General features: G+C 45.8%; 2 protein-coding genes across 3 annotated transcripts in view; one reads left to right on the top strand and one right to left on the bottom strand.

Moving 5' to 3' along the window:
- GABRB3 (gamma-aminobutyric acid type A receptor subunit beta3) overlaps positions 1–6,431 on the bottom strand; it is a 191,466-nt gene extending 185,035 nt beyond the window's left edge. Inside the window, exon 1 of the mRNA XM_081858985.1 lies at positions 6,098–6,431. Coding sequence (XP_081715111.1) covers positions 6,098–6,198 — 101 coding nt within the window. The 5' untranslated portion in view covers positions 6,199–6,431. The remainder of the gene's footprint in view (positions 1–6,097) is intronic.
- Positions 1–18,021, top strand: part of GABRA5 (gamma-aminobutyric acid type A receptor subunit alpha5) — a 74,157-nt gene extending 56,136 nt beyond the window's left edge. For both annotated transcript variants that reach the window (XM_081858988.1, XM_081858989.1), the window contains exons 7-10: positions 2,464–2,607; positions 9,091–9,243; positions 11,751–11,962; positions 13,149–18,021. In XM_081858988.1, coding sequence (XP_081715114.1) covers positions 2,464–2,607; positions 9,091–9,243; positions 11,751–11,962; positions 13,149–13,445 — 806 coding nt within the window. In that variant the 3' untranslated portion in view covers positions 13,446–18,021. The remainder of the gene's footprint in view (positions 1–2,463; positions 2,608–9,090; positions 9,244–11,750; positions 11,963–13,148) is intronic.
- Positions 18,022–18,390: the final 369 nt, after the last annotated feature.

Here is an 18,390-nt window from a genome sequence, read left to right as displayed (position 1 = left end):
GCTGCATTGTTAAAATACTTCAAAATCACATAATGAAACACTAACTCCTAGGCTGAAAGCAGCATCATTTTTTTCCCTTAGAGATTCTGCGCTGCTTATTTAGGAGTGATGCAATTACCTTCCTACAGCTTGAAGTTTTATACAGCTCTTGTAGCAATTAATTCTCCTAATTTGCTCAATAAGGCTCTTCTTGATATATATCCTCCTTCCAGCATTTAAATCAGGCCTGTACAATGTTTGCTCCCACCCTGTCCTAAGCCAAATATAGCCCCCAGCCATATATTCTGACAATGCCTATGCCTTCGCAACCCCAGGCGGACAGAAAACCCAAGAGGCGTACCGGCTGTGGGTGGACTACTGAATATGACTGGTGGGTAGCAGCAGCTAGCCTGGCATCTTATCAACAGTGAGGTTGGCACAATAAGGCCACCATTGCTTGTAGGGAACTACTTGCCATCTTTGGTCTTTCTTGTGCACAGGCTCAAATAAAGCTATGAAAGTCACGCAGTCGCTCTCAGGTGGGCACAGCAGTGGTGCCATGACCAGAGTGATGGAAGGAAGAGGAGGAGAAAATGAAGAAGAAGACGAAGAAGAAGAAGAAAGAAGAAGAATCCCCAGGCCAACCAACCTGGCTGGTTCTGAAGCAACAGTAGTCACCCATCAGCACCAGGCTCGAAGTCCTGCCCTCCACAGCTGCTCTCCCCCCACAGAAAGCTAGTTGCAGCTCATCTGCTGCTGATCTCAAGTTGGCATGTCAATAGCATACAGCGGGCAGGGGGAACCTGGTCCCTTTCTTCAGAGGCCACCCTGCTCATTTGCTTGTGTCATTATATGGCAGAGTAGGAACCTACAGGAGATAGAACTCCTTGAGCTACCTGATACTGAGTCAAACCATTGGTCCATCAAGGTCAGTACTGTGTACAGTAGAATCCAAACTTGTGGCCCTGCAGATATTGTTGGACTCCAACCCTCATGAGAACCAGCCATCCTGGTCAATGGTCAGGGATAACAGTGCCTACTCCTTCTCAGCAGCTTCCCAAGATTGTAGACAGGAGTCCCTTCTAGTCCTACCTGGAGGTGCCTGAGACCTTCTGCATTCAAAGCAAATACTCTGTGGCTGAGCCACTGCCTGGGACCTACAAAAAACTGAGCCAGCTCTGGTCACAATCCATGGAGGCTTGACATATATATTTCCCTATGCTATATTGAAAGCTACACGGATTTTAGAAACCCCCACTCCTGTTTAGTGAATCCTTATACTGATTGACTGTTTCAGAGCAAAAGAAAAATTACAATCAATTTTGTTACAGGCGTGCAAGTCTCATTCATATAGGCAACCTCACATGACAACCGCACGCGCCGCTGTTTTGTCATATAAATAGGGTGCGCACAAGCTCAGAAGTCGCAGCCTGTTGTGCAATTTGGAGAAGACATGTGCTGATCTGCTCACCATTTGAATGTTAATGGAATTGCCTTCTGCGCAGGAATTTTGAAATGCTTGGAGGCTCATCACAGCCATTCGCTGATGAATGGCTCTGTGAAATTGACTGTTTCCCAGTCTCCCGCTTCCCATCTGTAAGATATAGTAGTCACTACCTTGCAGGCTAAATGAGTAATGAAATATGGAAACATTATGATAGTTCCCGAGGCCTAGGAATAAGAAAGGGTATACATTTACAAGAGCATTTTCCATTACAGTTGAAAACTGGTGCTGAATTTCCATAAAGGGAGAGATTTGTGTCTAAACACTCTGCCCAAAAACCTCCTCTCTCTATCTGCCACTATACAAGATCCCCTTTTGGTCACCATGCATATCCTCAGTCTTTGGATGTATCACACTAACCCATTTGTAGCACAAATATGTAGTTTTCCTCAGCCTGGAATCTTCCATGTTTGTCTTTAATAAGCTGCTTTCATTTGATTGATTCTAAATTCTGCTGTCCGCAAAGGTGGGGGCAGTTACTTGGTATGCATTTAGAAACCCTCCCCAATTAGGATATCCACACATTTTCCTCCCTGCACATGTTCCAGGTGAATGGTGGTGCTTGCAATATGGGTATATACCCACCCACAGTGTCACTGGGCAGGTGCGGATACTGCCCCCATTGCTGGGACTGCCTACATCTGTTTTCACCCATTTTCGAATGGACACACTATGGGGCTGTCTAGAATAAACCTATAATAAGCTTTTATTTTCAGAAAGAAACCAGTTGCTCAAAAAGTGTTTTTCAGAGCAAAAATATGCAACAGATCTAGAATGTGTGAGGACTAGGTGGGGAGGGGGGAAATACCAAGCTCTCAGTCTCCATTGATGTCAGAATAAAATGTGTGCAGGACTGAATCCTGACACTAGCAAGAGATTCTGGAGCTGAGCTTTGGAATTAAGCCCTGCTTATCGAGTAAGATTTCAAGTCTATGAATATTAATCTCCAGATTCAATTTCTCACATGCTCTTTTTGCCAGATGCTTATCCCAATTCCGAAGTGATCTATGTGTGGACTCACAGCCCAGCTGCATCTGTGGTAGTAGCAGAAGATGGTTCAAGGCTCAACCAGTATCACTTGATGGGGCAAACTGTCGATTCTGAGAACATCACTACCAGTACAGGTGAGGAGGGAGAAGGGATGCTGTTTTTGGCAACTCATGTGTTTATTTTTGCAAACAGTTTAGATTCCTGAACATCAAAACATCTAAGTAACACATCACAGAAGCATTAGAATATCAGAATGAAACAAGAGTCAGGCAGATTCAAAATGCTGGTTGTGGACAAATTCAAAAACAATACCAAGCTAGAAAAAAATCAGGTTTTTTTCCTATCTTGGTATTGCACCATTAAAAAAACACACGGTGCAATGACACTGAAAGCCAACTGACCCACTTAGCCATGGGATACTGTCAGCAGTTGTGGACTGTTGTGGTCTAACAGTGGTGTGGAGTGAGAGCTGGTCTCTCAGGTTACCTGGTCTTGAGATGCAGAGGATGTTACTGCATATACCAAAAATAAAACATTGAGCTTGGCCTGGTAGCATATTGGCAGCCACTGCAATTCCCTGAACAAAGGTGTTGCATGATAATAGTAGTCTTTTCCACATAGCAATCTAGCAGCTGCATTCAGCACCAGCTGCAGCTTCAGGATCAACTTCAAGGGCAGACTGAAGTGCATTGAAATAATCAAGTATTGAGGATACCAAGGCATGAACCACTGTACCTAAATTATATGAATGGCTATGGGTGGCACCTCAGCCAAAGCTGGTAGAAAGCACTCCTAGCACTGAAGCCACCTGGACCTCCGATGTTTTAGTCAATGTGGAAAATGAGAAGCTTACTTCTGGAAATTTCAGGCACATTTTTAAGGTCCCTCTTTTGTTCTCACAGTGAGTGTGGATTAAATAATTGGTGCTCCCTTGCCCGTGATATTTATGTATCATTGCATCTGTATTCCAGCGTTGCTCCAAGGAGCTCAAGCATTCTCCCCCTCGCCATTAATTTTTCACAACAACCCCGTGAGGTGGGTTAGGCTGAGAGGATGTGACGGGCCCCCAAGGTCACTCAGCAAGCTTCATGGCTAACTGGGCATTAGAACCCAGCATTCTAACCACTGCACACTGCTGCCTTGTTTGGGTGTGGGTTGGAAAAGGAGGCAATACTCGCTCAAGCATGCATATATACCATTTGCTTGAGCAGAACCCACTGAAAAGCCTAGTGACAGGAATAGGGAACTGCAGCTCTTCCCATTTTGGTGGACAACAGCTTCCATCATCCCAGACTCCCAGCCTCATGTTGTCTGGGGCTGATGAGAGTCAAGAGTTCAACAGCCTCTAGAGAGAACTACATGTTCCCCATCCCTGCAGGAGGAGAAGCTGATACAGAAACGCTTGACCTGTGATGCCTCGTTCCCCCATGCAAGTCACCACTGGATACTGCAGTGCTCAAGTGAGAACACTGCATGTGTGCACCACCAATTCAGTGGCTTTAATGACTGTGAGCATGCAGTCAGGTTGTGGTATGCCCAATTCATGCTCGGACAGCGTCCAGGATCCAAAATGCCACATGCATTTTCAGCCTTTCTCTACCATATAGGTGTGACACAAGTGTGTCATGCAAAGACTCCCTGATTTTGCATGCTTTTTCTTGTGTTCGATTTGGGCCATCACACATCTAGGCTGATGAATGTGCCGCTTAGCCTACACCACACACTCTTTTAGGTGTGTGGAGGAGGATTCCAATCTACAGTCCGTGCCTGGCTACACATGTGCATGAGACCGTAGTGATTCTCATTTAATTAATACAGAGTGAAAAGGTATGAAAAGCTTGGGTGTGTACGCAAAGGCAGCTATAGGTATTGTGGTGATAAAGGAGCTTAGTCTATGGGACTATGTTCAGTGGGGGGAAACACAGTGGGGGGAAACACCTGTGGCCTGCCAGATACTGTTGAACTACAGTTCCCAGGGGCCCTATCAGCTGAAGCTGATGATAGTTGGGGTTCAGCAACATCCGAAGGACCCCACCCCACTCCTGCTCTAAAAGTGACAGCAACCTAGCAATCCAAAGGAAATGCTATTCTTTGTCCATGTCCTGAATACAGGACACACCTAGCAAGCAGCATAAATCAATTCTCGAATACCTCTTGAACTTGCCATATTTTCCACCCTGTCTCTAACAGCTGCATGAGCACAAATCCAAGAGGCGCATCTCTACAACCCGGGAAAAGCTGCGCCTGTTGGATGGCTGCCTTCGTGCAGCTGCTCCACCAAGGCCAAATCTTCTGCGGCAACAGCAGCAGCAGCAGCATAGTCCGACACTTGGGCGCTAAGGAAAGGAAGGCCCTTGAGGGGAACCGGGGACGAGGCGCCCGCAGCTTCCCCCGCGTTTTGCAGAGGCTGCTTTCGCTCGTGCCGGCTTATTCCCCTCCTGCAGGAGGCGAACAACCGCCTACGCGTTTTGATCTCTCCCCCCCCCTCTCTCTCTCGAGCTTTAAAATGATTTGTTTGATGAAACGCATTTGGAGGCGGGCGGGGTAGAGAGAGGGGGGGGGGAGTGGCAGCTGTTGCCTGGCTTTGCAGCGTGTCCGAAGGACCACGTGGCTGCAAAGGAGGCGCTAACCCGAAGGATTCTCCCATTTCCTCCCTAACTGGAAGTGGAGGCGCCAGATGTGGCAGCATTAGGGAACTAAAGAAGCTTTAATCCCGCGCCCAGCCACCCACGTGAGACCCCCCTCCCCCGCTCCCGGCCTGGCTCGGGGTTCTATGTCAGGGCAATCCTGGCCGGCGATTGGCTGCAGCGCGTTCGGAGGGGGTGGAGGAGGGAGGGCCGCGGCCCCGGACCGAGGCCCGGGAGTCACATGGGGGCGGCAGACAGAGGGGCTGCAACAGGTTACATAACGGCCTCGCCTTCGCTGCTGGGAACGAGGCGGGGACGGCGTTGTGCGGTAATTAGAAACTAAGCACCTCGCCCGGGGCGGGGGGAGCGAGGGGGCCGCACGCTGCGCCCCTCGGGGGAGACGCCGCCGAAGGAAACGCGGGGCTCCTTTGTCCCCGGGGTGGTGGCGCAGACCTCCGGAGGAAAACCAGCAGGGTCTCCCGGGGCTGATCCGGGGTGGGGCGGAGGAGCTGCCTGTTCGATCAGGGGAAGGGCTATTTTTAAGGGATCCCTTCATGGAGACAAAGGCAGACACGGGGCTAATGGGAAGGAGAAGCGATGGCACAGCAGCTCCAAGCTGCCTCGTTCGCATCAGCAAAGGCGCCCGCAGCTCTTCCCAAGCGGCGACCCGTCGAGAGCCCAGCGGGCTGCTTTTGAAATCCAAAGGGCGACAGTAAGGGGTGGGTGGGCGAGGAGGAAGGGGCGGCAGCGGAACGGAACTTCGCACGGAGCGCCACAAACCTGGCAATTGTCTGATCAAAGCTAAGCTCGCACCGATTCCCCCCAAACCTCACATCCAGAGCTCCACAAAGCAAGCGCGCACCGATCCACAAGTCAAAAAGCTTTCGTTTTGTTTGGGGCAGGGGAGGAGGGATGGTGGAAGTTAGAGGAGCACCTGTACGATGAAACCAGGTGCGGGCAGGTAGCAGCAGCAGCAGCAGGCGGCCGAGTTTCTTACCAGTTCACCATCATCGCGGCATTGTTCTCTGCGATGAAAGGCAGCTCCCCTCTCGCCTTCAGAATCGCCAGGAGGAAGATCCAGAGCGCGTGCCGAGGCATCTCCTAGGGTCGTGCGCGGCTCCTCGGAGCAAAACCACAATCCCAAGCGAGCGGTGGGCGCTCCAGGGTGCCAGGGGACTCAACTCGGCCACTACTCTGCAGGGCACTTGCGAAGGGGGGCAAACAGCTGCAGCCTCAAGGAAGCAGCAAGATTCGTAGCAGAAATCAAAATGTTAGTGCCCCGGGGGCACCGCCTCCCTTAAGGTTTGCAAAGGTTTAAGCAAATAAAATGTTGGTTTTCAACATCAATAGGTTTGCTTTTTTCCCTTTCTTTCTCCCCCTCCCCGTCTTCTGCTTTCTTTCCCCCCTTGCTAACGTCCCAGGTTACATCTGTGCGGGCTGGGTTGTGATTGCAGGGTGGATCACAAAGAGCAGGACACAGATTGTAACCAGGGATTAGCAAAATACAAAAATCCGATTTTACACAGGGGAAGCATCAGTCAGCTATGGATTTTCTGGGCTTCATCAAGCTCGCAGGAGGCCTGTAATCGGGGTTACTTGTGAACGGATTTCCAAGATGTTCTGTCCTTCCACAGAGCTGTGGGATCTGAAAATAACAAGCATAGACCCGTGAAAGAATTTCACAGTTTGCGTATTTTGCTCCTGCCTCATTTCCCCCCTTTGCAATTGCTTCTTTAAAAGAAAAAACAACACCCCCCCCCCACACACAGCACCACACAACCTATAAATAATATGCCATTTTAATTTTAGACCTGCAACAATTGGTGAGAAGGTGGAAGGTTCAGGGTGATATGAAGCAGATGTGCTCACAGCGAGGGCTGCTTCTGCTCTTCACTGGGGACTGAAATCAGATTGGTCCAAAATCCAAAACCACCATCATGCATGGATACTGCCTGCAATATGTTTGTTGGAAATCAAAGGAGCCAGTGTGGTGTGGTGGTCAGAGTGTTGGATTAAGACCCGGGAGACAGGGATTCGAATCCCCACATAGCCATGAAGTTCGTTGGGTGATCTTAAGCCGATTGCTCACTCTCAGTTTAACCTACATTGCAGGGTGGTTGTGAGGATAATATGGGGGTGGGGAGAACTATGCATGCCACCTTGGCCTCCTTGGAGGAAAGACAATAAAGAAATAATGTGTTGCTTTCAGTGGGCTGAGCAGGATGCAGAGGGCTGCTTCTGCATGTGGGTCACCTTACTTGGGATAGGGTACCAAGCTCCATGGAACCAGCCTTTGGGACAGCCACTGCAGGTCTTTGCTAGGAAGCACCAATCTCAAGAAGAGATTCTGCAGTGGATCTCGGATGGAAAGACCTGGACTCAAAGGATGCAGAACTTTAAGGCCTTGCCAGTTTTGGGAAGCCAGATGTATTTTTTGAGAAAAGGGACGACACTTTCATATATATATTTCTTGCTCTCATTTGGTGCCTGCTTACCCCTAAATGAGACCCTAAGTTTTAGGGAGTGACTTGATTTATTTATTTTAAACCAGACTACAGCCAGCATATTCAGCTTTTAACCTAGGTTTTTCCTCACAGCAAATATACATCTCACCTTGAGTTAATCCTGTTGCAAGATACAATCTCTCTACAGTCTGGAGATCCTTAAGTGTGCTTGGTAGGAATTACTATGTTCTTTAAGAGCTGAACAACATTTCATGTATTCAGCAGGTGCAAAAATTGGTAGCATATTAGTCCTTTATGCAAACTATGGCATCTCCTTTCTACTGGTGCGCATAGATCCACATATTTATGGATTATTGGAATCAAAGGAAAATTCTGTGTTAAGGTGTGTAGTGGATTGCATAAAGTAAATTTGCATAGAGTTCAGCCCTGGTGATGTCATCACTAAACCTACAAGGAGACAGTAATTCGGGACACAGTAATTGCCTTCAGTCTGTAGATCATCATGCTATACAATTGTAAGGGGTAGGAACTATCCGTGGAAATGATACAGACCTTGAGACCAGGTCCTCCAGTGGAAGCCACAGAAATGATTCCATGTGACAATAACTATGCTGCAGCCTTTGCCAACCTGGTGCCCTCCAGATGTTTCGGATCACAATCATAGGAGCCAACTCCTAGGTCCCTTCAGCAGCCCCAATAAAATATTTGAGGGGGTCGAGCCCACTCCACCCCACAATTTGCCATTCAAATTGTGTGCGTGCGGCACATCCTGTGATTGGCACCTCCAATGGGCATTGTAATCCAAAACTTCTTGAGGGCACTAGATGGACAAAGACTAATTGATCCTCCACAACAATGGGAGAGAATCCTTGTCAGTGCTAATTGTCACTGAAAATGTGTGGCAGAGGCATGAGGATTCCTCCATAAGTTGTGCAGTGCTCCAGAATAAATGCTCCACATAATAAATAAATAAACACTTATGGGGAAGCATTTTCCAGCAGCATCCACGTGGGGCCACAACATGGATTGAGCGGGACCGTGGAAGGTCACTCTTCTTCACCAACAACTGGGTAGGTAGGCAGGGTACTAGCACAAGTTGAAACATCATGAACAAAGTCTATGAAGCTTGGGTACCAGGGAGCATCTCAGCTTAGAAATAAGCTTCAAGCAGATGGGTCTTCCTTGGCTCTAACTCTGTCCTCACCTTATTTTATAGCACAGACTGCCCCCCACCACCACAAAGACCTGGGGACTGTAGTTAAGGGTGCTGGGGATTGTAACTCTCCTAGGGGTAAAAATTTCTGAGGATTCTTTGGAGTGGAGCATTTTAAATGTGTGTATGCTTTTGTTCCCAGCCAGTGGCTTATGAGTACAAAAAGAAGTCCTCAGTTCATTTCTTTTGTTTGAACCATCCAGTATTGTCATATGGAAGAACTGCTAGACAGAAGACAGCTGTTTGCGAACCGGTGCTCTGGCTTTTGTTGATAACTTATGTGTGTCGTTTTCTCCTCTTCTGCCACCTTAGGTGAATATACAATAATGAGAGCACACTTTCACCTGAAAAGGAAGATTGGCTATTTTGTCATCCAGACGTACCTTCCTTGTATTATGACGGTGATCTTATCCCAAGTATCATTTTGGTTAAACAGAGAATCTGTTCCTGCTAGAACAGTCTTTGGCAAGTATTTCACTTCTCTCTGGTGTTTCTTTTTAAGTGACCTTTACTCTAAGGCAGGGGAAGGAGAACCCTAACCAGGTGTCCTGGTGACCTAACCATCATTGGGTAGGAGGCAATGCTTAACTCTTCCCCTGCCAACCAGTTTCCCCCTGTGCATGCCTCTGTCTCAGGCAGTTCCTTGCCTTTTCTCTCCACCCCCTCAGCCCCACCATCAGGGTCTGAAGGAAGTGGGGGCCACAGCCCTACATGCAGCTTCAATCACAGAAGCAAGGAAATGTAACATTAGAGTCCGCCATTGGACAGGAAGCTGCATTCCTACATCTCAGCCAGCTTGCAGCCTGATTTGGGCAGGGGGCACAGTTATTCCTGAAGCCAAACACCATGTGTCCCATTTATCATAGCAGCCTGCCTGATTGAAGTAGTGGCCACTCACTTTGCATGGATTTTGACCATGCCAGGGGAACCTCACTGCCAGAACCACCCAGATCATGTAGGCCAATGATCATCAACCGCTTTGGACTTGTAGGCATATATGCAAAATGGAGAACCTCTTGTTAACACCACACACACACACACACACCCTGCTGCCAAGCACACATCACAACCTGTTCTACAGGCTGCAATTGAATGCGTCCTTCAATCCTGCTTTCAGCATGGGGAGGGCACCCTGGGGATACCCTGGAAGGTCTCTGCAGGCATATGTCTGCCGCTGATCCACATGCTGTTAGTATCCAGTTTTAGGTCTTCATTCCACATTATGACTTCTAATTGCACATCTCTAGATTTGATATATTGGGGCGCTCGCACTGCATCAGGCTTTGCAATTTCCAAGGAGCCGATCAATGCTTAATAGCAAGCACCATCTTTAGAAGTATTAATTATTCATTTTATTTCTTCGTCCCCTAATTGCAAATGTGGCTCTAGGTGACATACAAAGTCAGGGTGTACATTTATCCATGTTTTTAGGCCTGTGCTAATAGGCATTTTACTGCATTTGCCATTGCCTGCGGCTACAAGCAATAAATATTTATTGGATTGGGCATACAAAGGAAGATAAAACAAAATCAAACTGCAATTCCTGCAATTCAACAATTTGCTTTTCAGCAGAACACCCCTCCAAGGCAAAAACTCATCAGTTGCTATCAACCCACAGTAACTAAAACCAGTGGTGTGTTTATATGAAATGCTGGTGAGGTCGGTAGATGCTAAAAGATGTGCAGTATTTAAGATGTTGAAAGGTTTGGGAGAAGATGGAAAATCTAAAGTGTAGGTACAGTGGTACCTCGGGTTAAGTACTTAATTTGTTCCGGAGGTCCGTTCTTAACCTGAAACTGTTCTTAACCTGAAGCACCACTTTAGCTAATGGGGCCTCCTGCTGCTGCCGCGCTGCCGGAGCACGATTTCTGTTCTTATCCTGAAGCAAAGTTCTTAACCTGAAGCACTATTTCTAGGTTAGCGGAGTGTGTAACCTGAAGCGTGTGTAACCTGAAGCGTATGTAACCCGAGGTACCACTGTACCAGGAAAACCTCTTTACAGAGAGCATTCTGCAGATGGGAAGCTACTGATGAGAAGGTCCTTTTCCTTGGAGCCACTCTCCCTACTTTATGATGAGAGGACACTTGGAGTAGGACCTGCCAAGATGATCTGAGGACATATTTGGGAAAAGCTGTTCCTCCTTCGTATCAGGGTCCCAGGCTCAAAACCAACACTGTTCATCTAATCAAACCTTCCTCAACCTGACTCCCTTGAGTAGGAGCACTGGGGCAAGGGGCCAAGTCCCAGAGTCCTCCTGCCACCTTCCCAAAGTGGGGCAAGAACTTCCCAGGCTTTGAGGAGGAGGAAGGAGGGCTCTAGGACCCTGCCAGAGCCCTTCTGCCTCCTTCCCAAAACTCAGTTCCTTTTACCCAGCTTTGGGAAAGTGGGGTGAGGGCTGGTAAAGGTAAAGGGACCCCTGACCATTAGGTCCAGTCGTGGACGACTCTGGGGTTGCGGCACTCATCTCGCTTTATTGGCCGAGGGAGCCGGCGTACAGCTTCCGGGTCATGTGGCCAGCATGACTAAGCCGCTTCTGGCGAACCACAGCAGCACACAGAAACACCGTTTACCTTCCCGCTGGAGCAGTATCTATTTATCTACTTGCACTTTGACATACTTTTGAACTGCTAGGTTGGCAGGAGCAGGGACTGAGCAACAGCTCACCCCATTGCGGGGATTCGAACCGCTGACCTTCTGATCGGCAAGCCCAAGGCTCTGTGGTTTAACTCACAGCGTCACCCGCGTCCCTTGTGAGGGCTGGAGAGGGCATCAAATTTTGGCCTTGCACAGGGCGCCATATTACCAAGGTCCACCCCTGATTGCAGCTCCCATCGTTCCTGATTGTTGACCATGCTGGCTGGGGTTGATGGGAGTCTGAAACATATGGAAGGCACCCATCTGGAGAAGGCTGACCTAAGGCATGCACAGCTTACAGGTAATTCTAAAAGTTGCTCCTTCTTTTCTTTTCAAGGGGTCACTACGGTCCTTACCATGACAACTTTAAGCATCAGCGCCCGCAACTCTCTACCAAAAGTGGCCTACGCTACCGCGATGGACTGGTTCATAGCCGTGTGCTACGCCTTTGTGTTTTCTGCACTGATTGAATTCGCCACAGTCAACTATTTCACAAAAAGAAGCTGGGCCTGGGATGGCAAGAAGGCATTAGAGGCTGCAAAAAAGAAGGTAACCTGGATTGCTCGGTTGGTTAGAGCATGGTGCTGATAACGCCAAGGTTGCAGGTTTGATCCCCGTATGGGACAGTTGCATATTCCTGTATTGGAGGGCATTGGACTATATGATCTTCAAGGGACTTCCAACAATATCAATTCTATGACATGCATTTCTTTGAAGAGATAGAATAGTTACCCTGAATAGGAAGGTGGGAGCTTCAGGTTAAAAATCGTGCGAACATAATCTAAAGGAAGTGTCCTTGTTGCTGTGATCTTCCACAGTGCCATTCCACTGGATTGCCCTCCTAACATTTCACAATGATACTTAAGCAAAGGAACTATCCCTTTGTCTTCAGTGAGACAATGGATGTCATCGGGCCAGTTTTACCATTTGATAGAGTAAGCTAACTGCCTCAACCAGGTGATTCTGAGCATCAGTAAAGGGCAGGAAATGGTTACTGGTGTAATTTACTCTTATTGTATGTTATAGCTAGAGAGGGAAAGGAACTCATGGGAATTTCTACCAAAATAACATGACCTTCCTTGCATGCTTATACAGGCATGAGATAGCCAAGTGGATTGGGGCTGGGGGACAGATTTGCTGCTCTACCTCAGGCCCTAAATATCTGAGATCAAGACTGCTTTTTGCTATACTTTTTTTGGCCTGGACCAAAAATATCTGGGTGGGGTTTCTTTCTCCTTTTTTTGAAAAAAGAAAGAAAGAGACCATTTCCAAGCCTAAGGCATGGTAAAGGAGAAAATCCTTTTTTATTCTCTCTGTATCTTCTTGCTAAGATAAATTCTGTACACACCCAACCAGAGGATGCATTCTCAAACTGAATTAAGCTTAATTAGTTGTGCTTTAAAATATTTGCTTGCCGTACAATCAGATTGATGTGGTGAAACACTACCTCCCCACTTACATGTTTTCAAATATGTATTTGTGAAAGCATTCTTAGAATCTGTGTTTATTTTGCTTGGTTTATGAATCTGAAGTGCCCTTACAGTTTTAGCGAGGATAAGAATCCACTAGAAGAATGCAAAACAGACACCTGCTTAGTCCTCTTTAAATCACTTCAATTGCTTTTATCAGTGTTAAGGCATACATAATCTCTGCATACAGCCCTCATCTTTCTTCATGTCCTAAGTGTGCATTTCTGTTTTTTTCACCAGTGTTCTGTTTTTCTGTTGTTTTGCAGAAAAAAGAGCGTGAATTGTTGGCAAGCAGAGCCATGAACACTTACCCTGCCGGACGGATGACCCCCACCTTAAACTTACCAAAGGACTCTGCCCCTGCAGTAATCTCCAACGCCGCTCCCATTCCAGTCAAGCCCGCCGAAAAACCAGCCGAAAACAAAAAGACCTACAACAGCATCAGTAAGATTGACAAGATGTCCCGGATAGTATTTCCGGTCCTGTTTGGAACTTTTAACTTAGTCTATTGGGCTACATATTTGAACAGGGAGCCTGTGATCAAAGATGCTTCTTCAAAATAAATGGAAGGACCTTTTCGAATCAAGTGTTAGCCATACTTGCAAAAACAAACTCTACCAAGGAGAATTCGAGTTCCAAAAGACTTTCTACCTTTGGGCAATATTCTTCAGGAAGTTTTTGCATGTTTAACAATATGTACAAAAAGAAAAAAGAAAAAAAATACTATTGCCTCGATTGTTTCTACATGTAACCTCAGATATTTCTGGCAATTACATTAACGGCAGCAGACACAAATCTTTCTAGGACAACAGAAGACATGAGACATGGCTTCTATGCTGCTGAGTAACTTGCATTGATAGTTTACAAATGAAATAGGGTCTATTTTTTAAACTGTTTGGGCATATTGCATATCTGCAGTTTTTTATACTTTGAATGTAAATATCGGTGGCAACTGTGGATTCTGCCGTTGCAGAAAAGTTCATACAAGTTATTTCGGAGTTTGTCAGTTCTGGAGTATTCTGACTAGGATCCAGAACCCTGCAGGCCCATAGCTTGGCTGTGCACATGTAAGTGGATGTTCACCATCTCTTGTGTTGTGCTCCTCCTGGCAGGTTTTTGGATTAGTGGTGATCCACATATGTACACTTGGGTTGCGTGCGCATGGTTGAGTAGGACACCTATCACAGATCGGAGACCACAGGCTTCATCTTGCCTCACATCGCTTCATGGTAAGGCAGACCTTTTCAGCAAAAGCAGTAAACACGTTCAGCTGCAAATCTGAGAAACGGGCCGGGCATTTGATTATGAGTGCTGCGGCGACTGGCATCCCAGTGGCAAGTTTCTCCTTACCCCAGCCATAATAGGTAACACTCCTGACATACAGCACAGTACTTTTTGAGTGAAGCTCACAACATGATTGCTCTACCTACCTCAGGGATGGGGAACAACAGCAGAGCAGATGTTGTCATCCTCCAACCTCCATCAGCCCCAGCCAGCATGACCAGTGGTCAAGATGATGGGAGTTGGTGTCCACCAATAACATCTGAGGAACCACAGGTTCCCCATGCCTGGACCTCATGGTTAGCAGTGCCAAATATTATTGGTGCCTCTGGAAAACTAACCATGGGAATATTGATCCCTGCAGTGAGCACAATCCATAGCCCATTTCTAGATTATGTCATTAAATCGGTGTTTCTCATACTTGGGTCTCTAGTTGTCATTGGACTACAACTCCCATCATGACTAGCTAGCAGAAAAAGCGGTCAGGGATGATGGGAGTTGTAGTCCAGCAACAGCTGGAGACTCAAGTTTGAGAAACACTGTATGAAATGATTAGTTATTGAGAAGAGTGAATGCATCTTGGATCGGCCTTCATTTTTCTCACATAGTGGAGCTGTGCAGGTTTTAGAGACCCAGGTCTAGATTCTTTTCATACATAGGTAATAGCCTCTTGATTATAGCCTATGACCATGACTTCAAACTATTTATCTGGAAGAATGAAGCCACACTAAATATCTAGTACAGGTGTCAGCAAACTTTTTCAGCAGGGGGCTGGCCCACTGTCCCTCAGACCTTGTGGGGGGCTGGACTATGTTTTGAGGGGGTGGGGAATGAACGAATTCCTATGTCCCACAAATAACCCAGAGATGCATTTTAAATAAAAGGACACATTCTACTCATGTAAAAACACGCTGATTCCTGGACTGTCCGTGGGCCAGATTTAGAAGGCGATTGGGCCAGATCCAGCCCCCGGTCCTTAGCTTGCCTACCCATGATCTAGTGGCTGCCTCCTAGCTTCAGAAGACTTAGGCAGCTTCAAAGGCTGGTACTTAGAAGACTTGGTAGCCTTAATACACTTTTTCAGTGAAAATAAGGCCACCAGCTAATTCTTCATTGAAAGCAGGAAAGTTGTGCCCATCAGGAATGTGTCACCTAAAGCAGATGGCTTCCCACCGCTTTCATGGTAAACAGGCACCTGCAGGAGGGATGGGGAAGAATTTGATTCAGTTCATGTTTAAAGGCAAATTTACCTAATTCACACTTTCAGAAACACAATAAGAACACAGCCAGCTTTCAAATCCACACTTCTCTAAATTTTGCAATGCAGTTCTCCAGTCAAGTAAAGTGTACCAAAATGCATATACTATAGTAAAACGTGCATATAAATGCACATATTAGTGAAAATGAGGGTTGTTCTGCTCAGAGTGGGCACAGTGAAATTAAGGGACCTAAATTAATCGTGTTTATACCCAGGTGGGGTATAAAAAAATAAAAGTATTACTACTATTATTGTTGTATTAGGAAAATTGCTTTGCAAAGGATGTATATGTTAGGCAAAATTGCATTCCAAAACGTGTATATTAAGAAAAATAAGCACTGAAACGCTGGTGATTTTGATTCAAACTGTTGTGGAAATGGGGGAGAATGGAACTTAAGGCTGGGGGGAAGCAAGAAACAGAAAAACTGGAACTGACAGATTCACCTATCACTACCTGGCAGAAGGAACTTTGAGTTGTGCTTATTACCTTTTCCAAATGTCTAGTCCATGACCACAGGCCATGCTGGGAGTTGAAATCCAACAAGCCCTGGAGAAACATTGGTTTCTCATCTCTGGTCTAGTTTCTAATGTGGTTCCCCCACTTGTAAGATTCACCTTTTCTCACTCCTACAGTGTGTCCAGAACTGTCCTGCCACCATTCCAAGAAATTCCAGATTCTGCAACAAGATTAAGCAGTGCCCTTATCAGGGAAGTAAACCCTAATCTAATTCAATTAGCTAGCTACCTTAATGTATATCTCGTTCGACTTTTGATCCCAGCACTATTGGGGACCACAATCTATTTATTGTGCTGTTTATTTGTACTGTTTATAAATTTGTTTTCTCCTCCCCTTCCTTGCAAATGCTCAAACTGATATGCCTCCCCACAACAACCCACAATCCATAACCAGTTCGACAACTTTGAAACTGGTATTATATTTAAAGACCATTATAGTAGCACAGAACATAAGAACAGATGTAACTATAGTCAGCAACTGAATGAAACTCAAGACCCTGGGCGGATTTACACTCACATTTTTTAATGTTAAGAAAGGGGTAAGGAATGGTTTCGATAACCATATGGACACATGGTGTCCAACTTTTAACATTCATAAAGTGTCATTACAATGTGACAAGAGAACAACCAGCAGTGGAGGGGCAGCATTTCGGCAAAACAAAAAACAAAGGTAAGAAGTGCTTCATTTTACAAATATGCCCTGTGACATTTTAGAACGATATATCTAATCGTTCTAATAACGTTATACTGGTCAGTGTAGATCCAGCCCCTGTTTGTACTTAGTCTTAAGGCTTTGGGGCAGAAAAAAAGTATGGTTTACCAATATTCCAGCTTCCTAAAGGCTATTTAAAATTATAGATGAACTCTGGCTTTTATCATGCACACACACAAAAACATACTCCCTATAGGTAGACAGAAATGCTGAGCCCCCAAAATTCCACCCGTTTTCCAGTCTAGTAGCATGCTGACAACAAATTGGGCATTGAGCAATGATTTTGCCATATATACTCACACTGGTCACTCCAGGGACTTTTTCACATGGACCTGCAACTTGACAAACAGGAGTTGTGCAAGAGCCATTCCCATTATCCCATTCCAGTGGTACCTATGCAGGAGCAAGATCCTGGTGGAAGATCTCTCACTGCACAGTTGATGCCACTGACTCAGATTCTCATAGGAATTTTGAAACCCACGGACCAGTTTTAATATGCGCTTGCTGAGAGTCTGGTTCACTGATTACTTGAACAATAAAGCCACTACCTACGTGCTCATTAGAAGTGACAGGAATTTTGCCTTTCAGGGAAATAAATACTTTTGTTCAAATTCAAGCTACATCCCCCCCCACACCACTTAATTATCATTGTTGAAGAATCAAAACATGGATTGCATGAAATTACTTTTTTTTATTTTTAAAAGTAGAATAGAACCAACTACGCCAGATATAACGTACTGTTCATTCGCTTAGTATTCATTTCCATTAGGGTGATTCGAACATATTTAGAATGTCTTCTCGAGAGAAAAAAGAATGCATTGTATAATGATGTCATGTTCTGATAAATAAAAGACAGAGAGGGAGAGAGAGAGAAATTATGTTTGTTTTTTTAAAAAGCCAGCTGTTTCCAATAGCTATATCAGTATTTTGTTGGGGATCATGCCTTTCAGAAACTTCTATTGCTTCCAGTATGTTTTGCTTCATTGGTGAATGATCAAGGCTGCAATCCTGTACACACTGATCTGGGAGAAAGTCCCACTGAAGTCCATGGGGCTTCCTTCTGAGTAGACATGTCTAGGATTTACACCATCAGGCTGCAGTCCTTTGCACACTTCCTTGGGAGTAGGTGCCATGGAATTTAAACAGGACCTACTCCTGCATTACCATGCCTAGGCTCAGGATTGCATGCGTAATTTGAGTTATTTTTACTTTTCCCTGCATAGACCCATTGCTTCAGTAGCTTTTGTAATTTTATCTTAATGTTTAAATAAAAGAATACATTTGATAGTCAGTTGCAAAATGTCATCTTTTCCAAACTTACGGTTAATAGAGAGAATTAATGTTCCAGTTTTTGTTTTTTTTAAAAAAAACCAGCCAAAAGCTTGAATTGTGATTGCCACCAGTAGGAACAGATGCTAGAAACATACAGGTTTGTGGAATTTGCCAAGGAAACAAGGCTCCATTTCCCGATGTGTATTTGAGGCTTGATCCAGTTGGCCACCTACCTGTGCCATTCAACATTCATGACTCCTCAGAGCTCAGCTTTGTGTTCCATGACTGCTACTACCAGTGAAACTCACAAATACACAATGCACACAGCAGTGGTTGGGAAGGATAAAAAGGGTGACTTATCATGCCCTTGGTACAAACTTCCATGACTGTAGGGTCACAGCATCCTCAGAAAGGCATTCTAATTGCAAAAACACTACATTTCTTGGGGTTTACCTTATTCAAAGCTGGA

This window comes from Podarcis erhardii, assembly GCF_964252035.2.
Source record: "Podarcis erhardii genome assembly, chromosome: 4".
NCBI classification, from domain to species: domain Eukaryota; kingdom Metazoa; phylum Chordata; class Lepidosauria; order Squamata; family Lacertidae; genus Podarcis; species Podarcis erhardii.
The sequence above is the reverse complement of the archived record's forward strand: the minus strand, read 5'-3'. Positions and strand labels throughout refer to the sequence as shown.